The sequence below is a fragment of the Castanea sativa genome, chromosome 1 (genome assembly GCF_040712315.1).
Source record: "Castanea sativa cultivar Marrone di Chiusa Pesio chromosome 1, ASM4071231v1".
Classification (NCBI taxonomy): domain Eukaryota; kingdom Viridiplantae; phylum Streptophyta; class Magnoliopsida; order Fagales; family Fagaceae; genus Castanea; species Castanea sativa.
In genome coordinates, this window is record NC_134013.1 from 57,646,066 (window position 1) to 57,674,061 (window position 27,996).

Consider the following 27,996-nt stretch of genomic DNA (forward strand, 5'->3'; position numbering starts at 1 on the left):
TACAGTCGGAATATCTAGAGAACCTTTTCTTATATAAGATACAAAATTACCCAAATACATGCATCATTGATACCAAAAGATTCTTTTGAAATTCCATAACATTCATTGAACAACAGGGGAGTTGTATATGAAGGTTATTATTGGAGAAGGGGAGATAAACCTTGAAATACGCAGGTGTGGAGAGATGAACCTTGAAATATGCAGGTGTGGGGGAAAAAAAAAAGCACACTAAAATTACAATTAATCCACTTAAATTTAGACAAATGAAACCACATGAATCTTGACACATGGCACAAAATTAGGATTCTAATTTAGAATTGCAATTGGAGTTTCTCTCTGCTTCACCTATTATATATATAATATATAGAGGGCGTTTGGATAGGAATTAATTCATGTTGCATTTTTGAAGCTGCGTTTTCCTTTTTTTTTTTTTTTTTTTTTTCTGGGCACGCGTTTCAGGATGCAGAGGCTACTGTTCATGCATTGTGCATGAACAGTAGCCGCAATAGTGGACCAATTCAACTGTGAACAGTGTACTGTATACTATTTATGGACCCACAAAATTCACTTTTCAGCAACTTTTTTATTAAAAATGGGTCCCACGGCACTATTCACATATTTAAAAATTATTTTGCTACAGTGTTTTTAGTTTTCAGTTTTCAGTTTCAGCAAAATAAGTTCTATCCAAACGGACCCATAGATTCTTGAATTTTAAAATGATTCAAACAACTCGAATTCATTTGGGACTTGGCCGGTGCTTCTTGGATTGACAACTCCGTGACAAAAACAATTATTGTGTGAAGTAAGCATGCAAATGTGCACAGACCATATACGGAGAGAAAAATATAAATATTTTTCTCAGGTGAAGTGTCCAAATTAGTTTCTAATTAAATCGATTGCTAAAGTTGTTTATTTTTTAATAAAAGTTTGAATTTGATTCCCTATAAGAAGTTCATTTTTTGTCCTTAACCTATTAAAAAGTTCATATTTCGTCCTTAAATTATTGAAAACGTTTTATTTATGTCCTAAAACTTTACTAAAAGTTTGTTTTTCGTCCCTAAATTTTAAAAAGTTCTTTTTTCATCTCTAAACTTTGTAAAGAGTTTTTTGAATAGTATAGAGACAAAAATAAGAATAAAAAAAGAACTATTTCAATAGTTTAATTAGGGATAAAAAACAAACTTTAGTAAAGTTTAACAATATAAATAAAACATTTCTATAGTTTAGGGATAAAGAGGGCATTTGGATTCCACTGAAACTGCGTTTTGCGTTTCAGCGTTTTCAGTTTTTTTTTTTTTTTTTCCAATGCCGCAGTTTTTGACCCAGTCTTCTGTGAACAGTGCATCTGTGCACTGTTCACGGATCCACAAATTTCACTTTTCAGCAACTTTTTCATTAAAAATGGGTCTCGCGGTACTATTCACACATTTTAAAATTATTTTGCTACAGTGTTTTCAGTTTTCAGTTTTTAATTTTCAGCAATAAGTTCTATCCAAACAGACCCAAAATATGAACTTTTCAATAAACCTCTTAAATTATTCAACCAATTATTTAAGTATTTAAATGATTAGTAAAGTCGTGACTCTCGTGAATCGTGAAACTATAAAAACTTAAATAACTTTTACTAATATTATATATTCCACATGGATAATGCAATCCATGTCAATAATAATTCTTGAATTTTAAAATGATTCAAACAACTCGAATTCATTTGGGACTTGGCCGGTGCTTCTTGGATTGACAATTCCGTGACAAAAACGATTATTGTGCGAAGTAAGTGTGCAATGCCATTAATGCTTAACAGCTATACCATCTATCTCTAACTAATCGAATCTAAGGGTAGAAATTATTCCATACTATAAAATATTGTATATATGTCCATCCTCATGCATTACGTGTAGAATTAGTGACTTTTAATATTAATACTTTAGTATTGCACGTAAATGCATACATCTTTCCTTGCAACCAGAAAGAACAAGAGGTTTTCCCTTTAACCAAGGAAATAAATAAAGAACAAGAGGTTGCGAAAAATGAAAATCGTTTCCCACGTTACCTACCTAGAACGAGTCACGGGGTTTGCAGGAAATTCAAATCCCAAATGAAATTATGAAACACATGTAACTTTTTTGTTTGCATCTGCAACAGTGGACAAGAAATTGGTTGTTGAAGGAAATGGTTTTCAAGTTTCAGACTTCTAATTGAGGTCTTAACTCATGACTCATGAGTTTGATTTGTAGGTTCTATCTACACTGAAAGTTCAACTATACGTTCAAACAGAGTACGTATGAAGACAATTAAGTTTGTTTACACCGTATCTTCTCAAAAAAAAAAAAAACAAAAATTTGATTTATATTTGCAAAATGGACAAGCTATTGGTTCACCTCCGCCAACTATTCGAGGTTAAATTCATTACTTGGCCAATTGGAACTGGACAAGCTAATTGGTGGTTGAAAATGGTTCTAAGGTCTTAGCTGATTGACTCTTTTTTTTTTTGACCCCTTCAATGTTTGACTTTCTTGATGACCGTAGTCCTTGAAAACTCAGTTCCAACAAGCATGGTTGTTGGAAAACAAGAATTGTTATTCTCTTCTGTTTCACACAAAATGAGATGTGGTGAAAAATTAAACTAAAATTATGCCCTCTCAATATATATAAAGTCTACCAACTCCATAAAAAAGAATCAGGAGAATTAAATGTACAAAGCAACAGCTATTTACATCAAAATGAATTGCATTATCTTGGGAAATGATTGTTCGTACTTCTTGTATATATAAAGAAGCACCTGTATGTATCAAAAGAACACACTGCAAAATAGAGAAAAACAAAGAAACATTTTTGAGGTTGAGCTTGGTGGGGTGGTCCTTTAATTTCTTGTTTTAGTACTAATAAAATCATAAATTATTTGAAAATATACTAACGGCACCTCCCAAAGATTTCGAGGAAAATAAAAAAATTACTTCAAATTAAGTTAAAGAAAAATAATATTTTTATGCAACCCACTACTTAATAGTTAAAAAAAATGCATTTATAGTCACATGACATTATGTAAGTTAAAGAAACATTATGTAAGTTACGTAAGACATAACTTACATAAGTAATACGTCAAACACATGCTGCTTTTTTTAATCCTCACGCAGTGGGTTGCATAAAAATTTTGATTGTGAGTTACTCTTAAAATAGTCCAACTAACATCAAGAAATATCAATCTATGAATAAGAGTCAAAAAATGCAGCATGCATCATGCATGTACATATATATTATACATGTAAGGACAACCAAGCCTATATAGATATGATCTCATCAAATAGGTGGCAACATGAAAAGAATCGCATTCACTCTCAATACATCGATGCATGTAATTACAGACTTATTCCAAATAGAAATCAACTAAACATACATGATAAGCAAGCTAACAACTAATCAAGCTAAGACCTTAGCAATATGTCACCAAGATTTGACATAAAATGAATTCCATACCAATCAAAGCTAGTTATACCATTGAACCCATCTCAGGGAATTCCAACCAACTCCAGCATTCTCATAGGAAAACAGAGTTTAAATTGGCCCAAACAATAGCAAACGACCTCGATTTCGACCAAACACCATCAGTTTCAACCAGTTCTCAAAATTTTAGTTGGTTCGTACTCATACAATTTAACACGGGCCGATTAATCTTAATTCTAATTAGTTTAACTTTGGTCAGTTCAATCCATTTCATTTTGATATGGACTCGGAAGTTTTATTATGTGTGGAAAATGTTTTAGAAACTCTACAACATCTATGCTAAGACAAAACCATGTTTCGATTTCATTCCTAATTTCTACTTTTTGTTTTTTGAAAATCTCATGAGTTTTTTTTCTTGGAATCATATTTTCAAAGGATTCAATTTCTTAGGAGTCTTTTAAGGTTTTTTTTTTTTGGTGAAAGAAAACGGGATTTTTTGGAAAATTCTTATGGAAGACATTTTTTTAAGGAAAAGGGAAATTGTGTTTTGAAAAGTTACTTTCAAAAGAAAAATTCCTTAATTTTTAGGAAAAAAAATTTCAAAGTCATAAGTTTTTTTTTTTTTTTGAAGAAAATTTTTTTTTCAAAGATGGAAAAATCTCATAAGTTTGGTAAAGGTTTGAAGGAAAATTTCATGGTTTTTTTTTGGGGGGGGGGGGGGGGGGGGAATAACCTTGGAAAGCACATGGGTTGGAAAAAAAATTTTGAAACCAAGTTGGAAAAACAAATTTGGAGACTTATTTGGAAAACCATTTTGGAAAGCGCCTTTTTTTTTTTGTGGAAAACAATTTGAAAAATGCTTTTGGAAAAAAAATTTCAAAAATGTTTTTGAGATAAAATTTTGATCAAGCCATTTGATGTTGGATAATGGAATTTGCAATACTAGTTAAAAAGCTAGCATGCAAACCCATTCACCAAAACGGAGAAAATTAATAGAGACAATACCAGCATCATAGAACATATCAATCTATTATATATATAAGAATCTAAGGAATAGAAGTATTACATTCACAACATTTTCACAATAAATTTTAAGGAGTAAGTTGTTATTAGTTCTAACATGAACCTACCACTTAAATTACTGTTTTGTCCACCAGTAATATGTCCCTTAGGATTTACTATGAAAATGTTGTGGTTATAGCTTAATCTAAGAAATAAGAATCGAAATAGCCAACCTTATAATTTCACATGGATGTAAATATACATACTCATATAAGGACACCTAAGCATGTATAGATATGATCTCATCAAATGCGTGGAAAAATGGCAAGAATCTCTGGAAAGAATCTCATTAACGCCTAATACATCCAAGAAAGTAATTAGATACGCCTAATACATCGAAGGATGTAATTAGATACTACTATAAATAGAACTCATCTAAACATACATGGTAAGCAACCTAGCAGCTAAACTAAATCATCCAAGACTTTTTATAAAATGAATTTCATGCCAAAAGAAGGCAAGAAAGATGCGGCATTCATTCTCTAAATTAATTTCCAATAAAGATCTCTTAGGCCTCAAAGACATATCTAGTTTCCATCCTAGTATCTTTTAATTGCATGTTCATCAATCAGCTCAATCAATCATACAATAAACTACTTCATCAATGGTATTCCTCTCTTTTTACAAGAGGGGTTAGGAAGCCGAACTACTCGCTATCAAATATTATTACCACTTTATATATTATTACCACTTCATAGCAGTTTAAGATATTCTTTAGGATTCTTCTATCATAGATTGTTGCATAGTAATATTGATGTGGGGTGACTACTATTTTCTACTCACGTCAAAGCTCTTTCCGCCGATTTTCATTTTAGGAGTCCAATACTTTCTATAGACTAAGAACTCACGCACAACTAACCCTACTATAAATTCCTAATCAACAATTTGGGACCCTAGATCTATCAATGAGTTGAAGAACGAAGATTGAGGTCAATTTAGACAAAGGAAGCCGCTTTTGGAACTTTTTCCTTTATGATCCATTTGGATTAAGGGGGAGAGAGAGTGAGTAGAGTAAATTTGGCCCAAAATTAGCCTATTTTTAGCCAACTCTACTCTACTCCCCAAACGGAACCTTAAATAGATATACTTTGACGAAATTAATACAGCAATTCACTTTCAAGTGGTCAATAGCACAAACCTACTTCATTACTAATCTATTAAGAAAGATGTACTACTGTTTTGTAAAAAGATATCTGGAGAACAGAATGGCTACAAGCGCAATCAAAATACAAAGCTTTATTAGAATTTTGCTATTGCTGAAAAGCTATATAGTTTTTATAAGACAATGAGTCATACAACACCTTAAACCAACACTGCCTTGCCACAACACTATCGCAATCTACATTTTTCAATGCCAATTAGAAAGCGCTGGCACTATCTTCCACCATAAGATTTTGTATCCGCTTCCTTCACTCCACAAGCAGCTTCAGTCACTCCATACCTATCTACGACATCTCCCGAAACCTGGCAAGCGCCTTCTTCTGAATAAGAGTTTTGTAACTATCCCCAGCTTGCACTTCAAGGCTAGGATCAACCTTTTTTTGCTGACTCCCAAGTCCTGCTCTACTTTCTGTGGACTGTGCCTGGACAGGCTCTATCATTCCACTTCCATCCTTCCCCAGTCCCTGTGCACCAGATCAAGACCAAAACAAAAACAAAACCCAAAAACACAATCCCCAGAGTGAAAATGTTAGAATCTCAGCGTAAGTGTCATAGAGATGCACCAGGTGGCCACAGGTATCATTCAGATTTTAAAGTGCCCAAAATATAAGCTAGTAAAAAGATACCATGTCCTATGTAGTGTCCATTAAGCAAAAAAAAAAAAGGATAGTAACTATTATATAAGATAAGATGCTTGTTAAACCAAAGATAATATTTGAAGGAGATACCATTTCCTATGTAGAGCCCAGTACCCAAATAAAAAAGGAGAAAAAATTATAGTAACTATGATAATAAGATGTAGATTAAACCAAAGAAAATATTTTAAGGGTATTGATGATGCTGGCATCATATGCTTTTTAGCATTTATAGAAACAAATAGAACACTCTAAGAACTAAATACTCCATATTTGACTGCTTGACAAGCTGAAGGACTTGAGGAACTGTTAGATGCATCTGAAAAAATATAGGAATGGGAATTTCAATTATATTCAACCACTACATCAACAGTCCACATTATTCTAAGTGCAAAGAAGGAAATAATACCAAGCCTTCATGCCAGCCCATGCTGCGGAGCATCCGGTTGCCCACATTGCTCTCATCAATTGCTTTGTCTGCAGTAATCACCTCATAACTATTGACATTAGCTTCTCCGAATACACGCCCTCCACCAACACCAGGTGGGAAAGGCATTGAATCCATAGAACCCTTCCTTAATCCAAAATCTCGATCTTGGAGGTTCACCAACAGTAAACAGACAGGAATTCTCAGAAGTTGATACAAAAATTGACAGGTAGAGAGCAATGGGCAATAAAATTGGATAACTAAATTCTAATAAAAAAAAACTGACATGTGGCAGGCATCCTAGGGCCAGGGCCAGTTACGAAGACAAATGTAAAAGGGAAGTTGATGTTTTCAATCTATTGGAGAATTTTTCTACATACTATATTATAATAAACATATATAATATAAGCATGTAAGACACAACCAAAGGCATGCCACTAAAAGACAAATTGCTGAGCAAGCTTACTTGAATCACCAAGCCCTAGGTCAGATAGATCGTCTCCAAGGGCAGATGAACCATACAAGTTCCTTCGCTCAGCAGCACGATCCCTATAGGTAGTTTGAGGTTGCTCCTTGTGAGCAGAAGCTGGATTTAATGGCATTTCAGAAAACCTCCTCTTGGCACTCCCAGCAGTCGTCGGTGGGGTATAGGAACCCAAGGCAGATGCATCCGTTTTAAATGGAGTTGCCACTGTAGGTATATCTGCATTTGTTGACATACCTGCAGCACTTGCTGCAACAGTTGAAGTGGAAACTCCACCAGAAGATCCTGAATACAAAGTATCTGATCTCACTGCAACTCTTCCAGAGCCCCTAATAACCCCCATCACAGTTCCACCTAAGCTGTTACTCACAGGCCTTGGCTTGACCAAAGACTCCAAACCAACAGTCTGGGCCACAGAAACAGTTGTGGTAGCCACCGAACTGGATGAAATATTATCTTTTGTTGCTGTTGCATCAGTCTTAAACTTGCTCTTTGCAGCTGGTGCAACAGAAAAAGGTCTATCATCAGCTGACCCAGATGGTTGATTGTCATCAAGAGCCACACGAGTTGTCTGTCCTTCATGACTCCTCTGCTTCCAAATTGACAATACATTATTCATCTTCTTCTTATTAGCCAAAATACTGCTCTTTGAAGCGAGCTTTATCTCTTTTGACTTCTCCTTCTCTCTCTTCTCAGCAGCTATTGCTGCTGTTGCTGCAGCCTGTACAGCATCTGGTAATGAGGCAGCCTTCTCAACTGATATTACAGTTGTAGCTGGTGCAGAAATGATTACTTTTCTATTACTGGAACCATCCAATGCCTTGGGGAGCCCAGATTGGTTACCAGATGTTTTGTTGTCATTCTGATCAGTGCAAGGGATGTACTGCTGAGTTTGGTTGTCATATGAATACCAGATTCCGCCGTTACCATCATAATAAAGACCTGCATATGGAAAGAACATACAAGAGAATCAACAACTATTTAATTCTAAATGCAACTTCAGAGAGAAGAAATTTCTAATAAAATTCAGAGAATTATCCTACACTGCAATATATATTCGCAAATCTACAAATAATAATAAAATCCTGTGCATCAACAAATTAAAAAGCACAGGTACCACACTTCACAAAGTTGGACAGTGGTATTTAGAGTTTTAGGGAATGATGTTCACAAGTAGCCTTAAAAAATCCATCAATAGTTTCATTCCTTTTTATGACACATGAAATAAACTGCCCAATAACCACTAGTTGGCTATCAGACACACTTAGTCCCAGAAGATCATTTGAGATGCATGTAGACATAACAAACAAGGTGCTGCTTGGATGTTCTGCAATAACTTCTCTATCAATTTCAACATACATATGCACTGCAAGCGGTAATATACCTTCTTTTTTTTTATATAGGTAATAAGAGTATTATAAACAAACTGGTAAACAGAAGAAAGCAAACACAAGGTGTTCATGATGGTGAACACAAGGAAATGCAACAAACAAACAAAAAGCAACAAACAATCAAACAGCAACAAACAACAAGAAAAACTTAAAGTGCAATACTAAGAGAAGAAATAAACTCCGAAATAGTGGAACAATCCAAGAAGCCCCAACACCTAGACCAATCAAATAAAGTCTTCTGGCATAGAGCTTGAAATTGAACCAACGAATTCTCGGTATCCTCAAAAAAGTGCCGATTTCTTTCCATCCAACCAATCCACATCAAACAGCCAGGAACCATAGTTCATATGTCTAAATTAAATTTTCCCAACCAAAAGCTCCAACAATACACCAAGCTTTCCACAGAGCCTGGCATGACCCATTGTGTCCCAAAGATCTGAAACATATAAACCCACAGAGAGTGAGCTACAAGACAATGTAGGAGAAGATGATCCATAGTTTCCTCATTCTGATGGCACATACAACACCAATTCACCAAAATGCGCCCCCTGAGCTTAAGATTATCCAATGTAAGGATCTGCCCATGAACCGTTGTCCCCACAAAAAATGCCACCCTCTTAGGGATCTTAGCTTTCCAAACACCCTTCCACGGAAAAATGGAGGCAGCTGCTCCCCTAATGATATTGTAATAGGACCAGGTATCAAACTTGTCATTCCCTTTGAGACACCAATGAGAAGTGTCACTCCCACCACCCCTAGGGATCCGAGATTGAATGAACTCAAGGAAAGAGAAGGCAGCCTCTAATTCCCTTTCATGAAAATCCCTACGAAATCTCAAATTTCAAATTCTATCATTACTACCCTCCTGGTAGCATAAAACATCAAAAATGCAAGCTTCCTTGTCATTAGAACACACATACAACTGAGGATAGAGCCTTTTAAGTGAGTTATCTTCAACCCACTTATCAAACCCACTTATCATGCCAAAAAAGAATACGAGTGCCATCACCCACCACTAAGGCCACATGGTTGGAGAAACTCTCCCGACCATCATGAATACCACGCCACGGACCACATCCACGCATATCATGGGATTAGGGGTGTCAATTCAGGTTAGCGTGTCGAGTTCATGTCGTGTAGAGGTCATGTTGTGTCATGTCGAGGTAGGGGTATTCGACTAAATGGTTCAACCCTAACCCGACCCATTTAATAATCGTGTCATAATCCTTCAACCCTAACCCGACCTGTTAATATGGCAGGTTGACATAACCCAACCCATTTGACACACTTAATAAACGAGTCGTGTTGAGTTGACACAAATGTAACACAAACCATTTCAACCTGCATAATATTTAATATAACATACATTGAGAAATAATTTTATTTTACATCCCAAAAGCAATGCATACACTTTAAGTCTTTAACCCACATTCAAAATAATATAGTTCAACAAAAATATAACATATATCTAGAAATAAGTTCTTTACACTCTAAAAGAAGTGCATACACTTCAACCCAAATTCAAAATAACACAGTTCAACAAAAATAACATAGTTCAACAAAAATAACATAGTTCAACAAAAATATAATATCCTTGGAACTCGCCAAATGCTAAGTATCAATATTGAAAGAATTGGAGCAAATAGTAGACTAATCCTGACTATGACTACGATTATCATCCATAGAGAGAGAGAGAGAGAGAGAGAGAGAGAGAGAGAGAGCAATAACCGATTTGAGACTTTGAGTTTGAGAATTGGGCATGAAACTATAAGATAGTAGAATGAGTAGTAAGACTGAAATTAAAAACTAAAATAAAATTAAATATTTATAAGAAGGTTTAGAGATTTAGGGTTTGTAGAGTTTAGTGATCTAGAGTTTGTAAAGTTTCAATTTCCAATTATATTCCTTATAAGTTTTTGTAATTACTCACTTTTCTTTTTAAATTTAAAATATACGTTGGATATAAAGGGTATTTGACAAATCTAAAATAAAATTAATATTATTTGTTATACGAGTTAAACAGATTCTGTTAAGTGGGTCACTTTGGGTTGACATAAATAAATTAGCGTGTCAAACGTGTCTATTGCGTGTTACGCGAGTTGACCCACTTATGACACGTTTCTTATCGTATTGCTTTCGGGTCAACCCGTTTATGACCCAAACCCATTAAGGCACAACCCTAACCCGCAAAAACCCGTGTCGTGTTCGCTAGTTGGGTCGAACAGCAACACCCCCACATGGGATCTTATAGGTTGATTTCTATCTGTCAAACCCCCAAGTCCAGCAAGATATTCCCTCATGTAAGAGTTGTTCCTAGACATGCTTAGCACTTCTAAGTGAATTCTTTTATGTTATTGAGGCATCTAGTTGTGCCTTTCACATCTCAACATGCCTAGATGGAGTTGATATAAATATTATGGATTTAGGCCTATTAGTTTGGTTGGGAGTGCTTATGAATTGTTGGTGAAGGTATTGGCAAATTAATTGAAGTTGGTGCTAGATAAACTAGTATCTAAGTCCTAGAATGCATTTGTCAGTGTGGGAAGGCATAAATTGGACTCAATACTTTTTTCAAATGAGTGCTTCAATAGCCAAAGTAAAAGTGGTGCTCCAGAAGTGATTTGCAAGCTAGATATCAAAAAGATGTATGCTCATGTCCATCATGACACCTTAGTTTTCTTGTTGGAAAGAGTGAGATTTGGTGATAAGGATGCTTCAATCAACCATTTTTAAGAGTCTCACAAAGAAGGGAAGACACGCTCATGGACTAATCGGTTGAGAACTGGATCCGATTGATTTGTAATTTCAATGATTGAGAATTGGATTCAATTTATTTGTTTCTTTCATATTTGTATTCCAACATCCCAAGTGGAATTAAGTCCTGACAAAATGAGACGAAGGTTGAACCTTAATTGGAAGTTTGATTTTTGTTCATATTATAAGGCATTGAGAGGCTCTAGTTAAAGTATCGCTGTATTAAGGCTCCAAAAAGGGATGCGTCCTTCATGTGGACAACTACTTGGGGGAGTACTCTAACGTGTGAGAATCTTATGAAGATAGGAATTACTCTAGTGGATTAGTGTTGCATTTGCAAACATAGTGGTGAACCATGGATAATTTAGGGGTTGTTTGGATTAGGTGGAAACTGAGTTATATAACTCAGTTTCCATCACTCATATTCCAAAAAACGTGGGTCCCACCAGAACTAAGTTGTTTGGATCAATTTTCATAATTCAATTTCCATCACTCAAACTCAAAAAACTGAGTTTGAGTGATGAAAATAGGAAACAACTTTTAGTTGTTTTCAGATTATGAGAATTGAGTTAGGGTGTTATTTTTGTAATTATCAACAATACATGGGACTCACCTCTTTGTGTTGTCCACATCATGTCAGATGCCATTACTCTCTCCAACGGATATTTTCTCCTCTCTCCTCTGTTACCGTGCTCTTCATTGTTCATTCTCATTCTCTCTTCTTCTTCTTTTTTTCTTCCTTTCAAACTCTCCATTCTCATTTCTTTCTTTTTTCTTCTCTTCAAATGCACACCACAGCTGCACACCGGCCCTCCAAAGCTGCTTACACCTTCTCATCATCGCCACCACTCACCAGCGGTGGGCCGAAAGAAAAGATCAAGATCTGGGCTTAATTTTGGTTTGTTTTTTGATTTGGGTTTGGTGATCGAAAAATAGAGTTTAATTTGGGTTTGGTATTTCTAAAGAAAAATTTTTTGTTTTGGGTTTTGGTGTTTGTTTCAAAATGGAATTTGATTTGGGTTTGGGGTTTCTAAAGAAAATATTTTTGTTTTGGGTTTTGGGGTTCATCCACAAATATACAGAAAGGGTTTGTGTGTGTGGAGCTTTTTTTTGGGTTTCTTTGTTTTATTTATTTATTTCAGACATTGTTGGTGGGTTTCTATGTTTTGATGGTGAGTTTGAGTTTTTCTGGAAAATCCGTATGAAACTGGAAAGAAAGAAAGTAAGAAATGAAAGAGGCATGAAATGAAGAAGTGAAAGTGAAGGGAGAAAGAGAAGAGACACACGGGTAGGCAACTACCATTCTGACCCAACACAGTAAATGGGTCCCACCATTTTGTGCAAAATTTTGAGTTATAGAGAGCAAGTTATGAAGCCAAACAAGTTTTAGTTTGAGTGAGGGCAAAAATAGAGTTAGAGAAATAAGTTATGAAAATTGAGTTTGACTGATGAGAAATGAGATATAAAAACTGAGTATTGAGTTAGGAGCAAACCAAACAGGCCCTTATTGTTGCCTTTGAGTTGTGGGCTTTTATCCTCTTAGTGTTGGGGTTCATTGGGTGTTGCCAAGGAGTGTCGGTAATCTATTACATGGATGAAGGAATTGGTTTCAGAAAACTTCATCCTTTCTTAGGAATCTAGCCCATTTATGCCTGCTGTGGATCTTGATATTTGATGAGCATGATAGGTTCGGGAAAAGCATACATTCATTTGGACCGCAACTCGGGGGAAGATTCTAACATGCAACTCTTGTGATGATAAGAATTACCCTAGTGGTAAATATGACAAAATATGCATAAAAACGTTATTTGACCAAAAGTCAGACCAAGCATAGTTGAACCTGTAGGTAGGTAGGTAGGAGCACATACAAACTACAAACATGAAGAGTCAATCAAATCTGATTCAAGAAATGAAAGATAATTCTACAAGTTTTCTAACATAAGCACCATAACATGAAGGTATGCATGGAAAAAGGAAACCAAATTACAAACTCTAAATTGAAGAAAGAACCATCATGAAAGAAGGAATATATCCTATACTATATACTAAAAGATATTTTTACTTATCAAAATATGTATATATATATATATAAACTTGAATCTTGGAATCCATGGTTATGCCAAGCGGCTATCTTTTCTTTGCGACAAGTGATTATAAAAATTAATTATTACAATAAATTACCAAATATTAAGCTCTATTGCCGAAGTGATTTATTAATTGTCAAGATTTTTTTAGTTGGTAAGTTATACATGCACCTAATGGGTCTTGAATTCCCCCACAACCTCACCTTCCACATAGAAATCATTAAGAAGAGGAGGTGCTTGTTGAGCTATAGCTCATTGCACCTCCTCCCCTTAATAAGTTTTAGGTAGAGAGTTAGTTTATGAGTTCAAGAAATTTAATATTCTACTTCCAACAAAAATTCCATTCCCAAAATATTCAAGTAATTTTTAAAATAATAATGATATTCATTCCATTTTTTTTTGTTTTTATATATGATAATTTTGTTTATTAACGTAGGAAAACTTACACACTCTATACAATGTTTGTGCCAAGTGACTCAATATATATTTACACATAAAATTAATGAGTGGCTCATTAGCTATGAAGATAATTTACTTTAGATGAAACTCTATTAAAAGTTTCTAGTGGCTCCCTAATTATTAAGAAATTTTCAAAGATCATTATTTTTTGAATAATAGATGGTTTCAAAGATATTACTAAGATGATATATTTTATTTCTGTTTTCTTTTATTAACATATAAATTTCTCCTTTGATGAGCAACTGACCACACCCACCAAAACCAGTTGGCAGTTGCCAGGTGATCCAAAGGCATTTACCCCTGAAGGGTTAATCATATATTTCTTTGAATCTATGGGAAGTTAGTTATGGGAGGTTCTACTTTTGTTTTCATTGAATCTAAAACCTTTGAGTTTGCTATTGAGGAAGGGGGTTCGTTTTTCTCTTTACGTATTTATGAAAGAGGTAGGAACACCTCTCGTTCTGTCTGTATGGGTAAGGAGAGTGCGAAGAGTATTTTGTTTCACGTTGAGGAGCTGTCATCTAAGCAAAAGCTGGGTCAGTTTGCGAGAACTGTTCGGGAGGGAGATAGAATCCTTATCCTTCAGTTGGGGTCCAATGCCCATGGCACCTTTTTGTTGTTCTCTGAATTAGACAAAGGCCGCCGGAGGGGATCCATTGACATACCAGAAGGGAACTTGGGCAGTGGATGGAGGGGGTTTGGAGTCCATTTGAGGAAGACAATCCTTCCGATTTATCAGAATTTTGGTGTTAAGCATAGGAGGGCCAACACGAAACCGGCGGGGGTGGGGGTGGCGGAGAAGTTCCAGCAGAACTATGAAGGTTTTGAAAACAGAGGGAAAGAGATGTTGTCAGGTTCCCAATTTTCGAAACCGTATTTTTCTTGGGGAGGTATTTCCGGGATTGAAAAAGATTGTGATGGAATGGTTGTCACGTCGGTCACAAATGGCGATGCGTGTAGCAGTGGTAATGTGTCGCTAACCTTGGAGATTTCCTTGCAAGTGGAACGTGGGAATGAAGGGAAGTGGCACGTGCTTTCTTCTATGATCAATGAGGTGGGCTCGGTTGCTGTGAAGCCCAGTGGTGACAATAAGCTACACAGCTTTGAAACTATGTCAACAAACAATTGTGGGCCAGGTTTTAAAAATGTGGTTGCCGTGAAGCCCAGTGGTGATGATAATTTACACAGTTTTAAAACTGTTTTAACAAACGGTAACGGGCCAAGTTTTAAAAAAGTGGTAACAAACGGTAGTGGGCCAAGGCCCCGCGCTTCTTGGCAGCCCAAAGCCCAAGCTGGGCATCTTAATGTTTTGCCTCACAAGCCTAAGCCTAAGCTACAACGTTCCAGAACTAAACCCACCCTCTTTATATCGGATGAAACTCAGCCAAGTGTGGTTCCGATTGAGAGCTCCTCTCTTGCTTGCAACTCCGATGTTCAGTCGAGTGAGTCTTCACCTCAGCCAAACGACTCGGGTTTTCGCAATCCGGGGATCGGGTCTTCACTTTCTGCTACTGTGATCCCTCCTTTTGCTGGCACTTCTCTCTCGGTGCCTCTGAATGTGTTTCCTGGGTCTGGGTCTTTGGCGCCTTCCACCTTCTCTGCATGTGACGCTGACTTTGGGCTTCCGCCGATGCTTTCAAGCATGCTGCCTGATCAGTCACCCCTCTACACACATACGGTGGGTATTAGTTCTCCGATGAGTGTAGCGGCTGGTATGGGATCGGAAGAGGTGATTTTCGAGGCTGATTCGGTCAAGTCTTCTCAGCAAGCAGTGGGATCAGAGAAGACAGAACAGTTTTCCACCGTAGCACCACTTGATTTTGGTCCTAGAATTAGTGATTATGTTGGAAATTTGAGTAGAACATGGGGTAATTCCAAAGATTGGATGCTTGAACTTCGGGATGGGAGGAAAATAGTTATTCCGCTCTCAGCTTATCGTTCTCCTATTTCCGTGTCTGATCAGCATGCTTCGGAGGGTGTAATTAATTCAGGTATGGCTTCTCTTGTTAACGAGGGACAAATTGTCAGTTGGGATTCGGAGTGTGATGGTGTTGTGGGCTATGTTGACTCTGAGGTTGGGTCAGAGGGCAAAGATTGAGACTCTGAGGAGGGTTTGTTGAATTGGGAATTTTTAGGTGAACCGCTAGAAGTGGCACCTCTGGCAATGGATAATCCAGGGGTTATGGAAATCCCTACAGTTGAGGCGGTTGAGGAGAGAGGGGCTACGATGGATGTAGATAATACCAAGTTGTCTCAATGGGTAACTAATAGAATTAAAGCTTTCCAAAGATCTGTTGGGACCTCGCTGGAGGGTTTTGAAGAACAAGTAACAGGTTTGCTCTTAGCTCTAGAAGCTCGAAGAAAAAAGAGGATGGTTGATGTAGTCTCACAGAGGAAGATGGTTAAGGCTGGGCATAAAGGACATCGTGAATTAAAGAATTTATTGTGTTCTTGGGGTGAGGAGAATGAGTCAGAAAGGAGCAGGAGTGCTACTAGGGAGCGGGCTGTGGTAGTGCATAAATGAATCTGAGAATTGTTTCATGGAATGTGAGAGGGTTGAATGAGCAGGATAAGCGGCTTTGGGTTAGAAATTTGATTTGTAAGTGGAAAGCAGATATTGTTTGTTTGCAAGAAACTAAGATGGAGCTGATTAATAGGGGCGTCATTTGTAGTTTGTGGGGAGCTCAACATGTGGATTGGCTCTACTTAGGCTCTGTGGGTGCTTCAGGTGGGGTGTTATTGATGTGGGACAACAAGGTTGTGGAGAAGTTGGAGGAAGCGGTGGGCCACTTCTTAGTCTCTTGTAAATTCAAAAATGTGGTGGATCATTTTGTTTGGGCTTTCTCTGGTGTTTATGGACCCAATTGTAATAGAGATAGATGTTTCTTATGGGAGGAGTTATCTGGCGTTTGTAGTTGGTGGGATGTGCCTTGGTGTGTGGGAGGTGATTTTAATGCGGTGCAGTTTCCTTCTGAACGTTCAGGGTCGGTAAATTTCACTACTGCTATGCATCGGTTTTCAGCCTTCATCTCAGAGCAAAGCCTTATTGATCTGCCGTTGGTTGGGGGGAATTTCACTTGGTCTAGTTCTAGAGAGGTTGCTTCAAGATCTAGATTGGACAGATTCCTTCTGTCAACAGACTAGGAGAAGAAATTTCCATCTGTTTGTCAACGTCATCTATCTAGGTTGCTCTCTGATCATTTTCCAATCCTACTGGAGGGAGGGAATTATCTTGGAGGCAAAAAACCCTTTAGGTTTGAGAACATGTGGTTAAAGGATGAGGGCTTTTTGGAAAGGGTGCGGTCTTGGTGGGAGTCCTATCATTTCCAAGGCTCTCCTAGCTATTCTTTGGCAAACAAACTAAAGATGTTGAAATTAGATTTGAAGAGATGGAATGTGGAGGAGCTCAGTAATATAGGCCTTAGGGCGCAGAATTTGTGGAAGGATCTCAAGGTGTTGGAAGTTATTGAGGAGGATCGTGTTCTTTCAGCAGAGGAAAATATGGAAAAGGATCGAATTCGTGTAGAGCTAGAAAAATCATCTTTGTTGGAAGAAATCTACTGGAGGCAAAAATCTAGGGGCTCTTTTTCTTAAGGAGGGTGACAGGAACACCAAATTTTTTCATCGTATTGCTAATTCTCATAGAAGACACAATACCATCGATAGGCTTATGGTGGATGGAGAGTTGTCCACAGATCAGGGGAGCATTGAGGGGAGCATTTCTCTTTTCTATAGGCAATTATACTCGGAGAATGAGGTCCTCAGACCTCTCTTGGATGAGGTTGTCTTTTCCAGCATTTCTGAGGAAGAGGCCAACTGGCTAGACAGACCCTTTATTGAGGATGAAGTTTTTAGAGTGGTCCAAGATTTCAAAGGTGATAAAGCGCCTGGTCCGGATGGTTTTACAATGGCATTTTTTCAGTCTTGTTGGGGTTTGATGGAAACAAATATTATGGATGTGTTTCATAAATTTCATGCCCATGCGGTGTTTGAAAAGAGTATCAATGCTACTTTCCTTGCTCTCATTCCCAAGAAATTTGATGTTGTGGATGTTAAAGACTTTAGGCCTATTAGTTTGGTGGGAGGGTTGTACAGGATCATTGCTAAGGTGTTAGCCAATCGTATGCGAAGGGTGGTTCACAGTATTATTTCAGAATCTCAGAACGCCTTCTTGAAAGGTCGTCAGATTTTGGATTCTGTCCTTATTGCTTCTGAGTGTTTAGACAGTAGATTGAAGGCAGGGGTTCCGGGGGTATTGTGCAAGCTGGATATTGAGAAAGCTTACGACCATGTGAATTGGGAGTTTCTCTTGTTTTTGTTGCAGCAGTGTGGTTTTTCTGACAAGTGGAGAAGGTGGATCAGGTGTTGTATATCAACTGTTAAATTCTCCATTTTGATCAATGGTAGCCCTTCTGACTTTTTTGGGAGTTCTAGAGGTCTGAGGCAAGGTAATCCGCTTTCCCCTTTTCTCTTTGATCTTGTCATGGAGGCGTTGGGCCGTATGTTGGGTGCTGCTATGGCGGCAGGACAGTTTTCGGGCTTCTCAGTGGGGAATGCAAATGGTTCCTTGATGACGGTGTCTCATTTGTTGTTTGCGGACGATACTCTTGTTTTACGTGATGCGTGCGCCGGTCATATAACAGCTTTGCGTGGGATTTTTTCTAGATTTGAGGAGGTGTCAAGGCTAAAAATTAATCTAGGTAAGTCTGAGTTGGTTCCAGTTGGAGATGTGCCTAATCTGCATGAGCTAGTGGAGATTTTGGGTTGTAGAGAGTCTGCTCTTCCGCTAAAATATTTAGGTCTTCTGTTGGGTGCTACCTTTAGAGATAAGACGGTTTGGAATCCTATTTTGGAGAAGATGGAGCGAAGGCTAGCTGGATGGAAGAGATTGTATTTATCTAAGGGGGGCAAGGTTACCCTTATTAAGAGTACTCTCTCTAGCTTGCCTACTTATTTTCTCTCTCCTTCATATCCCAGTTAAGGTGGCCAAGCAGATGGAGGAATTACAAAGAAATTTTCTTTGGAATGGTATTGGTGACGATCGTAAACTTCATTTAGTGAATTGGTCGAAGGTCTGTAGGCCAGTGAAGAATGGAGGGCTAGGCATTCGGTGCTTGAGAAGGTTTAATTCTGCCCTTCTAGCCAAATGGTTGTGGAGTTATGGTGAGGAGAATGATGCCCTTTGGAGAAGGGTCATTGGGGCGAAGTATGGGAATAACTGGGGTGGTTGGTGTACAAAATCTGTTGGGGCTTATGGTGTTTGTTTGTGGAAGTGCATTAGAAGTGGTTGGCTGAATTTTTCCAAGTTCCTTCGGTATGATGTGGGTGACGGTACTCGTGTGAAGTTTTAGGTTGATGTGTGGTGTGGGGATAGTCCTCTTAAGGAGGCGTTTCCAGATTTATACAATATTAGTAGGACAAGGGATGCTTCGGTCTCTGAGGTTATGTGCTATGCAAATGGGAGAATTTTTTGGAACCTACAATTTCGCCGTTTTGTGAATGATCAAGAGTCACACTCGTTGGATTCGTGTATGGCTTTAATCTATTCCACAAAGGTGCGGGGTGTAGGTTCTGACAAGCTTTGTTGGAAGCTAGCCAGCAGCTGTGGTTTCGTGGTGAGTGGGTATTATCACTCCCTTTCCCCCCCCCCCCCCCACTGCCACTCCCTTCCCTTGGAAAATGATATGGCAATCGAAGGTTCCCCCCGGGTTGCTTTTTTCTCTTGAACCGCTGCTCTAGGCAAGATTCTTACTATTGATAATCTTCGGAAAAGGGACTTTGTTGTCCTTGAGTGGTGTTTTATGTGTAAAAGGTGTGGGGAATCTGTTGATCATCTCCTCCTTCACTGTCCTATAGCTTTTGAGACGTGGAGTATGGTCTTTTGCTTGTTTGGTATTTGTTGGGTGATGCCGCAAAGGGTAGTGGATCTATTGGATTGTTGGGCTTGCAATTTCAGGCGTCATCACAATATAGTGATTTGGAGGATGGTGTCGCACTGTTTGATGTGGTGTATCTAGCGGGAACAGAATTCTAGAAGCTTTGAGGGTCGCGATCGGTCCATTCTTGAGATTAAGTCTTTTTTCTTTTTTACTCTTCTGGAATGGTGTTTAGTTTTACCATCTTTTTCTTGTCTTTCCCTTCCTATTTTGCTTGATCATTGTAATTTGGTTTCTTGATGTTTTTGCCTCTTTAGTACATTTCCTATGTACGGGACTGTGTTCTTCTCTAATATATTTTTTTCGTTACTTATTAAAAAAATATATATTTCTTTAATTAATTCTCATGGGCATACTACAAGCATGTATACAAGAATGCCAAGAGCCTTGTAGCTCAACCGACACTTGCTGGAGTTTCCAACAAAGACATCCAAGGTTCAAATCCACCCCCCCCCCCCCAAAAAAACTATGTAATAATAATAAAAAATATTTAGGCAAAAGGACATCACTCTTTTCAGTAGCTCCAATAATGTAGCTTTTGATGGAACTGAATGGCCTATTCACATGATCAAATTATCAACTATTCAATGTTTGGATGATTGTGTTCTTTATTAGAATTTATAGATAGCTTAAACTTGATATGTACAACTCAAGATGTATTTTTTATTTTTTAGTCATTGCGTGGAATATATTTTATTCATCTCTTGGCTATAGATGTGTGCATATGTCAGTATGTAAATGAATAAAAATGCGTTCGTGCTTGTTCAGGGAGAGAGAAAGAGAGAGAATCGCTAGACTATAACAGTGGCAGGACAGTGGACATTATGCCATGACTTGAAAAATGCATTTCCCCACGTGCAGCCAAGTAGATCAATATTAAGCTGTTCAGAATGAATGACACCCAAAAACAAGAAAAGACAAATTACATTTAAACATATTCGGTTTTCACCCCATTTCGTTCACAATGTATGCAGGATACTTAAGATTCAGATGGCTTCAACATAAATCAGTCAGAAAATATATAAACCTGTATTTCCATCATAGTAGAACCCAGAAGCAGCATCGTAGTAATAACCAGATGCCTCATCCCAGACAAATCCGGATTGTGGAGCTGAACCATCATGTTGAACTGCAATCTCCCCACCAATTTGCTCCTGCCCACTGGTTGATTGCTTATCATCTGGGTTGTATTCTTTTGGTGTCCATCCAACCGCATCATACTGAAAGGCAAAAAAGATAGGAGCATGGAATGCCATCACATTATAGTCAAGCCAAAATACAGGAAAACAATGATATTCATTCTGCCAAAAAAAGCTAGATGGGATATTCATGTCTATATGTTGCAACATATCTAACATTATTGTTTTAAATAGATTCTGCTAGTTTGATGAGGGCAGGTAGATAACTCTCTGGTGTACAACTGAAGCAAGAAACTCGTGCTTTCTTATCTGTATCAATTGATAATCCCTCTTTTGATATCAATGAGTGGTTATAAAAGACAAAAACTTATCAATCTTCTAAAATACACACTGAATCACTTTTCTTTCCATAATGTTTTAATGCCAAGTATTCAAAACAGGTAAAACCAAGTATCAACATTATGTGATAATAAACAAATAAATTATATGTATATATATACAGTACACACAAACACACATAAGCACCTGTTGAGCAAATGTCGCTGCCTCAATTGCAGCGGCAGCAAGGCTGCTTGACTGGGAAGGTCCTGATGTCCCTGATCCTGGACCAAGTATGCTTTTTGCATATGCCACCCTCAAGATCTGCCCATTCTTCTCAAGAGTTGTTCCATTTGTTACTTCAAGAGCTTTGGTAGCATCCTCCACCTACAAAAAACAGATATGGTTCTAGCTCAAATCAAAACTTTTTGGCAACCACCCACACCCTAACATGCATGTGTATTATAGAATCTTAGAAAAAATTTCTTCATTTGGGGAGAAAAGAGGGTGAGGGGAGGACAAGTAATAACAATTTCCACAGCCTTGTAGGACATGGAGAGCCCAGTCTTTTTAAAGTGTACCTAGGAACTAGATGAAAGCTATCCATGACTCTATAAAAACAAAGATAATCTCCACAAGCCTAAGCATTGATATTGTGTTACTTATATTTATTGAAAGTTATTACCAAATAAGCTCAGATAAAAGAAAACTCTCTTGGTATGAACAAAATATAGTTTGCTCAACACTAGACTAAAGCACATGCACTGCGTGTTCACAAGCAGTACTCATGTTGACGTGGTTACACCTTACACACACACAAAAAGGCATATTCAGCATTAAAATTAACAAAAAGGAGAAAATAAGTAATTGCTGATCAATTTCGAACCACTCATTTCACTTGATGAAATTAAGCAGTGTTTCCACAATTCAAATAATGTGCAAGGTTCCATTTTTTCCTTACAACCTAATACATGGAGAATCCTGCGGTTACATTAAAGTCCATCTTACATTATGTTCAAACCAGGTAGAAGGCTGCAGGAGTTTTATACATTTAATGTGTGTTAGCCAACCCTCCATAACATGCTTGGGAGAATTTAAAGTTAAAACCAAGCTAGGAACATGAATAAAGGACAAGGATAAAATTTTTCAATCGGGTTCAATCACCGACAACAAATGTACGTACCGAATGAAAATGTACAAATGCAAACCCCCTTGAGACGTGAGTAAATTTGTCTCTGACAAGACGAAGATCCTGCAATTTAAGATCAATAAAACTTCTACGCAAGTGCTAAAGGGGAAGAAGGATGCAGCCTTCTCATTTATAAAATATAAAAGGGTATATAAGCTTTTAATTATTTACTTATCATTTTTGTACCTTGATTGGAGCGTGTTTGGAAAATTCATACCGAAGCATTTCCTCATCAGCATTTTCATCCAATCCACGAACAACCAAAACATGAGTAGGCCCTGAATACATATCAATTACATCAACTTATATTGCAGTGCGTAATAAAAAAGAAAACATGCATGCTCAAAGCAGTAACAAAAACCAACCTGCCTCCAATCCTTTCTTCCCTAAAGGTGCTGAATTTGATAAAGCAATATCTGCTGGGAGAGCATCATCAGTACGTGGCTCATTACACTGCATGGAATTGAAGACTATGAAACAACCAATATGATATTAAAATAGAATTCAAACATAAAGACTAAGTATCAGCCCTGTCCAGCAGAACTTAATAACACTGACTAGGTCCAACGAAGCACCATGTAGAAATGAAACAGCGACATGATAAAGCTGAAAAACGGTCCTTAACATGCAGTGTTGGTAAAAGCACACTTAAGCACAAAATGAAAAAGAAGCACATCAAATTCAGGAAGCACATTCAAAGAAGCGCACTTTATGCACACTATTTTGCAATGTTCAAAAAGTGATTTTTGCGCTTTTTTATATTTTTCAAAAAAATATATATAAATAAATAAATAAATAAAAACTGAACTGTAGCTAAAGGATCTTAACATTATTGATTTTGGCATATTTTTAGGGTAACTTATCTTGAAACCCACAGCCCCCTAGTCCTTCTCTATTTTTATTTTTATTTTTATTTTTTAGATTTTTCTTGGCTTTTTCTCCCCAAAAAATTAACTCACCCCCATCTTCTTCTTCTTCTTCTTATTTTATTATTTTACCCTTGAATATCTGCTTGGTACCAATTACCAAAGCAATGTCCTGATATTCTTAGTTCATTCATGAAAAAAAAATGTATGATATAATTTGTGTTAATCGTTTAGTTATAGTTGATGTTGAACATAGGACTTAGACTTAAATTGAAAAATTCTAATATTATAGTCATTAACATTAAGTGATATGATAACTGATAGTAGTAATTAGTAATAGGGCATCATAGCTACTGGAGATTCAAGAAGGGATACTGCATTGCAATACTCATATCTAGCTTACCTAAAAAATAATAATGACTTGACTTGCAATTTTTATGGTAAATTTGCAAAAGGACAATTTATATAAATGTTATATGAAGTATGTAAAATGTTTTATTTCAATTTATATAATTATTTGATCACTTGATTGTTGTATTGCTCATTAATAATTAATTTCAATTTTTTTTTTTTAAAGGTGCACTTCACTTCAATTAGGCACACGCTTGCGCTTTGCGCTTAAGTGTCCCCTGCTCTTGTACCAACAATGTTAATATGTACCCTCATCCGAAAAATAAATGAAATCAGAAAAGAGCATCAGGCTCCAAACAATTAATCAGAGAATAATAGATAGATGATTCTCTTGAAAAGCAGTTCACAAATAAATGCAAGTATGCTCAGTAACTTAATATAGATAGTTTTGGATTCCCATATTACAGCCAACAAGCTCTAGCTCAAATGGCACCTCCTCTAGTACAAGCAAGGTGGAAGAGGTAGTGAGCAGGATGGGCTTGTGTACAATCACCAACCAAAAAACAAATTGAACTGCATTCGAAATATTCTCTCTAATCACAACAGCCCAAGTAAAGAAACAGGGTGATGAAAAATCAAGGGTAACAAAACAAAAGTTCAAACCTGGAAGCAAGATGTCCGACGTGCAAAATTGACACAGCCACAAGAGTTGCACATCCAATCAGATGGTATTGTAATGTTTTTATGATTAAAGTGGCCTGATTTCAAAGCATTCTCTTGACCAAATGATCCCCCTGACCCACCAGTTGGCTTACTACTGCAACACAACAAAGTTCAGCAAGAATACTTGCACCAAGAGATTGGCATGTATTTGAGACATATTCACTAGTGCTTTCACTTCAAAAAAAATGATACTGATAAAAATAAATAAAAAATAAAAAAAATTCACATGCAACTGAAATGCCATGGTAAAACTCATCCAGATTTCACCCAGTCTGAGGGTTAGACTAATTCTTCAATACATGATTATGACATTTAGCCCTTTTTTGTCATCAGTGTTACATGATTATGACATTCACATGCAGTTAAGTGTGAAATATTTTCTTTTTATTAATAACAAGCATAGAATAATGTAGAACAGCATCTTATCAGATAGAATAAAAGGAACTAAATCTAAAATATGGTAGAACAAAAACTACCTATACTCAAAAAAAATCTTCCTTCCATCCACAACAAGACCATCATCTCCAATCTTGTCCATCATTGCACGCGCTGCACCCTATTCCAAAACAATAATCTCTCATTTATACAATTAATTATATATAAAAAAATCAAAAATTAACAAGTTAATTATAATAGGTACCACAGAAGGAAAATCAATAAAAGCAAATCCACGAGAAATTCCTGAGTTTCGCTCTTTGATCACACGGACATGACGAAGGGGTCCCCATTCAGCCTGATAGTCATACAAAAATGAGTTTTTAGCAAGGAAATATTAAGTAGATATGAAACAACAGCATTTGCAGAAAAACCATCAAAACATTACAAGGATCTGGTATAAATCTTCCTCAGTTGTCTTCTGTGAGAGGCCCTTCACAACAATAGTCGCAGATGGGGCCTATAAGAAAACAGGATTATTATTAAAGCCCCCTACCGCATAACAAATCATAGAGACAACACAGAGAGTGCAAGATACATGTTAATCAGCTGAAGCATACCACAGAATATTGCTCCCGATGACGCTTGTCTTCCCGCTCCCTTCGCTTATCAATCCTTTCATGTCGATCATCATCATAGCTGTCTTCTCGATGACTTCGACCATGGCTTCTTCCCCGAGGTGACCTTGACCGAGGCCGATCATCACGCCCCCGAGACCAAGAGCGCTCATGTCTTCTATATGGACTCTGATCTCTTTCTCGACTTGCACATCTCTTATCACGGGAGTCACGCCGCCTCCAACTACCATCTCTCCTATTGCCTCTGTCATAATCAGAATCATAACTATGCCGACCATAGTCGTAATCCCTGTCACGACTATCCTCCCTGTTTTGATGGGAAATGTGGGACCTATAGTCATAATCATCATAAGTATAATCATCATGGTCACGCTCCCCAAACCTACCAGGCCTGTCAAATCCATGATCACGATAGTTATCCACACTGCGATAGTCATCCCGAAGCTTATCAAATTCCTGAATTTCATCATTCTCCTGGAATGAATCAATGTGTGGTTTCTCATGTCGCCTAGATTCCCTCTCAAGTGGATATTCCTCTTCATAACTTCTCCTCCTTGACTGTGGCCAAAGACCTATAGTAGGAGGTGGTGGTGGTGGTGGTGGATAGTTCTCCCTATCCAATACATCACAATGGAAGGCATTCCTCGAGTAAATGTTATCCCTTGAATATCTTTCATCTAAGAACCTCCTCTCATCATAGGGAGCACCAACCCTGCCAAGAGATTGTAAAATGGGATGGAAGAGAAAAGATAAAATGTGATATCATGCACTCCAAATAAAAGACCATAAAAACATAGACTTATCAACAACAACAAAAATAAGAACCAGGAAAACATATGATAAATATCAATATCAATTAGCAAGTGTTGTTGCACAATCATGCATGCAATACATACCAAAAAAAGTAGGCACTAAACCTCTCATTCAAATATTTTTAAGTGACTGCATTATACCCGCGTATACTAAATTACCCTTGTGACGATGATAAGCAACGGTCGACACTCACCGGAAGTTTGGCTCGTGTACTGCACCATAACCCTCCAGAGCCTGTGAATTCAAGAGAATAAGCTATGTCAGCCACAAATAATCAATCATGATACGAGCTTAGGCAAATCCAGTCCAAATCCTCACTGCCCCACGGCTTTCTCTCATTTTTCTTTAAGGATGAGATGCCGGAAAAAAAACGACAATCACATGTGCCCTAATAGTTTCTTGTTTTATCATCCCATATAGGTGATTATTAAGGAGGAAACCACAATTACGCTGTTATTATCCCATCCTTGCTGAAGACCATAGCGAACAGGATCCATTTCTTGCAAGCAATACCCGTCAGCGTTAGCCCCTGCAAGGCAGGCCCTTGATGATTGTTCAGAAGATTGAGGAGCAGAATGTATGAAAACCTCTCCTGTAATATATGCACAAACAGAAACAGTTATGCCATGATGAACCAAGAAGCAATAACTCCCATGACTTCATCTTGGCCTCCCTGGAATCCTCAAAATCAAACCCTTTCGACAAATTCAGTAAGACCCATCTTCCAATTCTCTTTAACACACAAAACAGAGGGGTCTTGATTGTAGAAACCCATCAGGGCATCAGCTAATAGATCATGAATATTACCAAATCTTGAAAGAAAGAAAAAAAATTCAAATCCTAAACCAAATGTTAGAGAACCAGTACAAACAGGCATGACATTTTTCCGTAAAACAACTTCATAGCACATAGTAGGGTGGGACAAGGCAGGCCGGCTGGCAGAGAGACCATAAAAATAAAAATAAAAACTCATATATTTCAAATTTTTGCCATCAATATCATCAGTAGCTAAAAACAAAAAATTTCTTTCAAATTTCTTCTTCTTTTTTCTGCTTATTATATTTCATGACAAAACATAAAACACTTTCAACACAAGACAAGATGGGTCATACTGCACCTGTTTGCATGGTACAGCTTATTTTTCAGCTTTTTAAAAAATGGGGTTTTTAAATAAAACTGCACATTGAAAAAGAAATGAACTGTACTTTGGAAAAAAAAAATGTGGTTTCGAAACTGCTTTAGCAAATCCTCCAAGAAGGAGAAGCCATTCATTTCAAAATGCATATCTATCAGCAATTCCAATATGAATTTTCCACAACACCCATACTAAAGCCATAATTTAAAACTAGTGTAGCTATAAAAACTGTATCTTTGAACGAAATTATCAACGATCAATATATATGCCTACGTATATGAGGAATCAAATTACGATTGTGAAACAGATAGATAGATAGATAAATATATGGGAAGGATAATTCAAGCTCTATTTTTCTCTTACAGAATAAAAATCGATGAAATTAGTAGAGAACGAAAACCCTAATTGGCGAAGAAGAAGACAGACCGAGTACATACCAAGAGTATACGAGTCGAGTCGGATCCGATCCGATCCGATCTGGGTCCACCGCGACTTGGGTTCTCGTTCTGGTCTGGTCTGGTCTATCTCCTTCTTTAATTTTTGCTGTTTCTTTTTGTGTTTAGGGTTTTATAATTCCTCAGCCACTGCTGGTGGTGGTGACTGGCTGCCCTC

General features: G+C 37.3%; 1 protein-coding gene across 3 annotated transcripts; it reads right to left on the reverse strand.

Annotated features, from left to right (window-relative positions):
- Positions 1-5,716: 5,716 nt before the first annotated feature.
- On the reverse strand, positions 5,717-27,991 carry LOC142622014 (SUPPRESSOR OF ABI3-5). Of its 3 annotated transcripts, none has more exons than XM_075795420.1 (16): positions 27,822-27,991; positions 26,699-26,841; positions 26,443-26,483; positions 25,419-26,148; positions 25,247-25,318; positions 25,064-25,156; positions 24,900-24,979; positions 24,364-24,517; positions 22,849-22,936; positions 22,670-22,761; positions 22,478-22,546; positions 21,502-21,681; positions 20,865-21,057; positions 7,196-8,155; positions 6,712-6,896; positions 5,717-6,131 (listed from the first exon to the last, which is right to left on the reverse strand). In XM_075795420.1, exons 2-16 carry the CDS (start codon positions 26,744-26,746, stop codon positions 5,952-5,954), a joined length of 3,165 nt encoding a protein of 1,054 aa, XP_075651535.1. In that variant the 5' UTR covers positions 26,747-26,841; positions 27,822-27,991; the 3' UTR covers positions 5,717-5,951. The 3 variants fall into 3 exon arrangements, with proteins under 3 accessions (XP_075651535.1, XP_075651536.1, XP_075651537.1); XM_075795421.1 differs by having other exon boundaries at positions 24,364-24,514; positions 27,822-27,988; XM_075795422.1 differs by lacking the exon at positions 5,717-6,131 and adding an exon at positions 6,386-6,621.
- Positions 27,992-27,996: the final 5 nt, after the last annotated feature.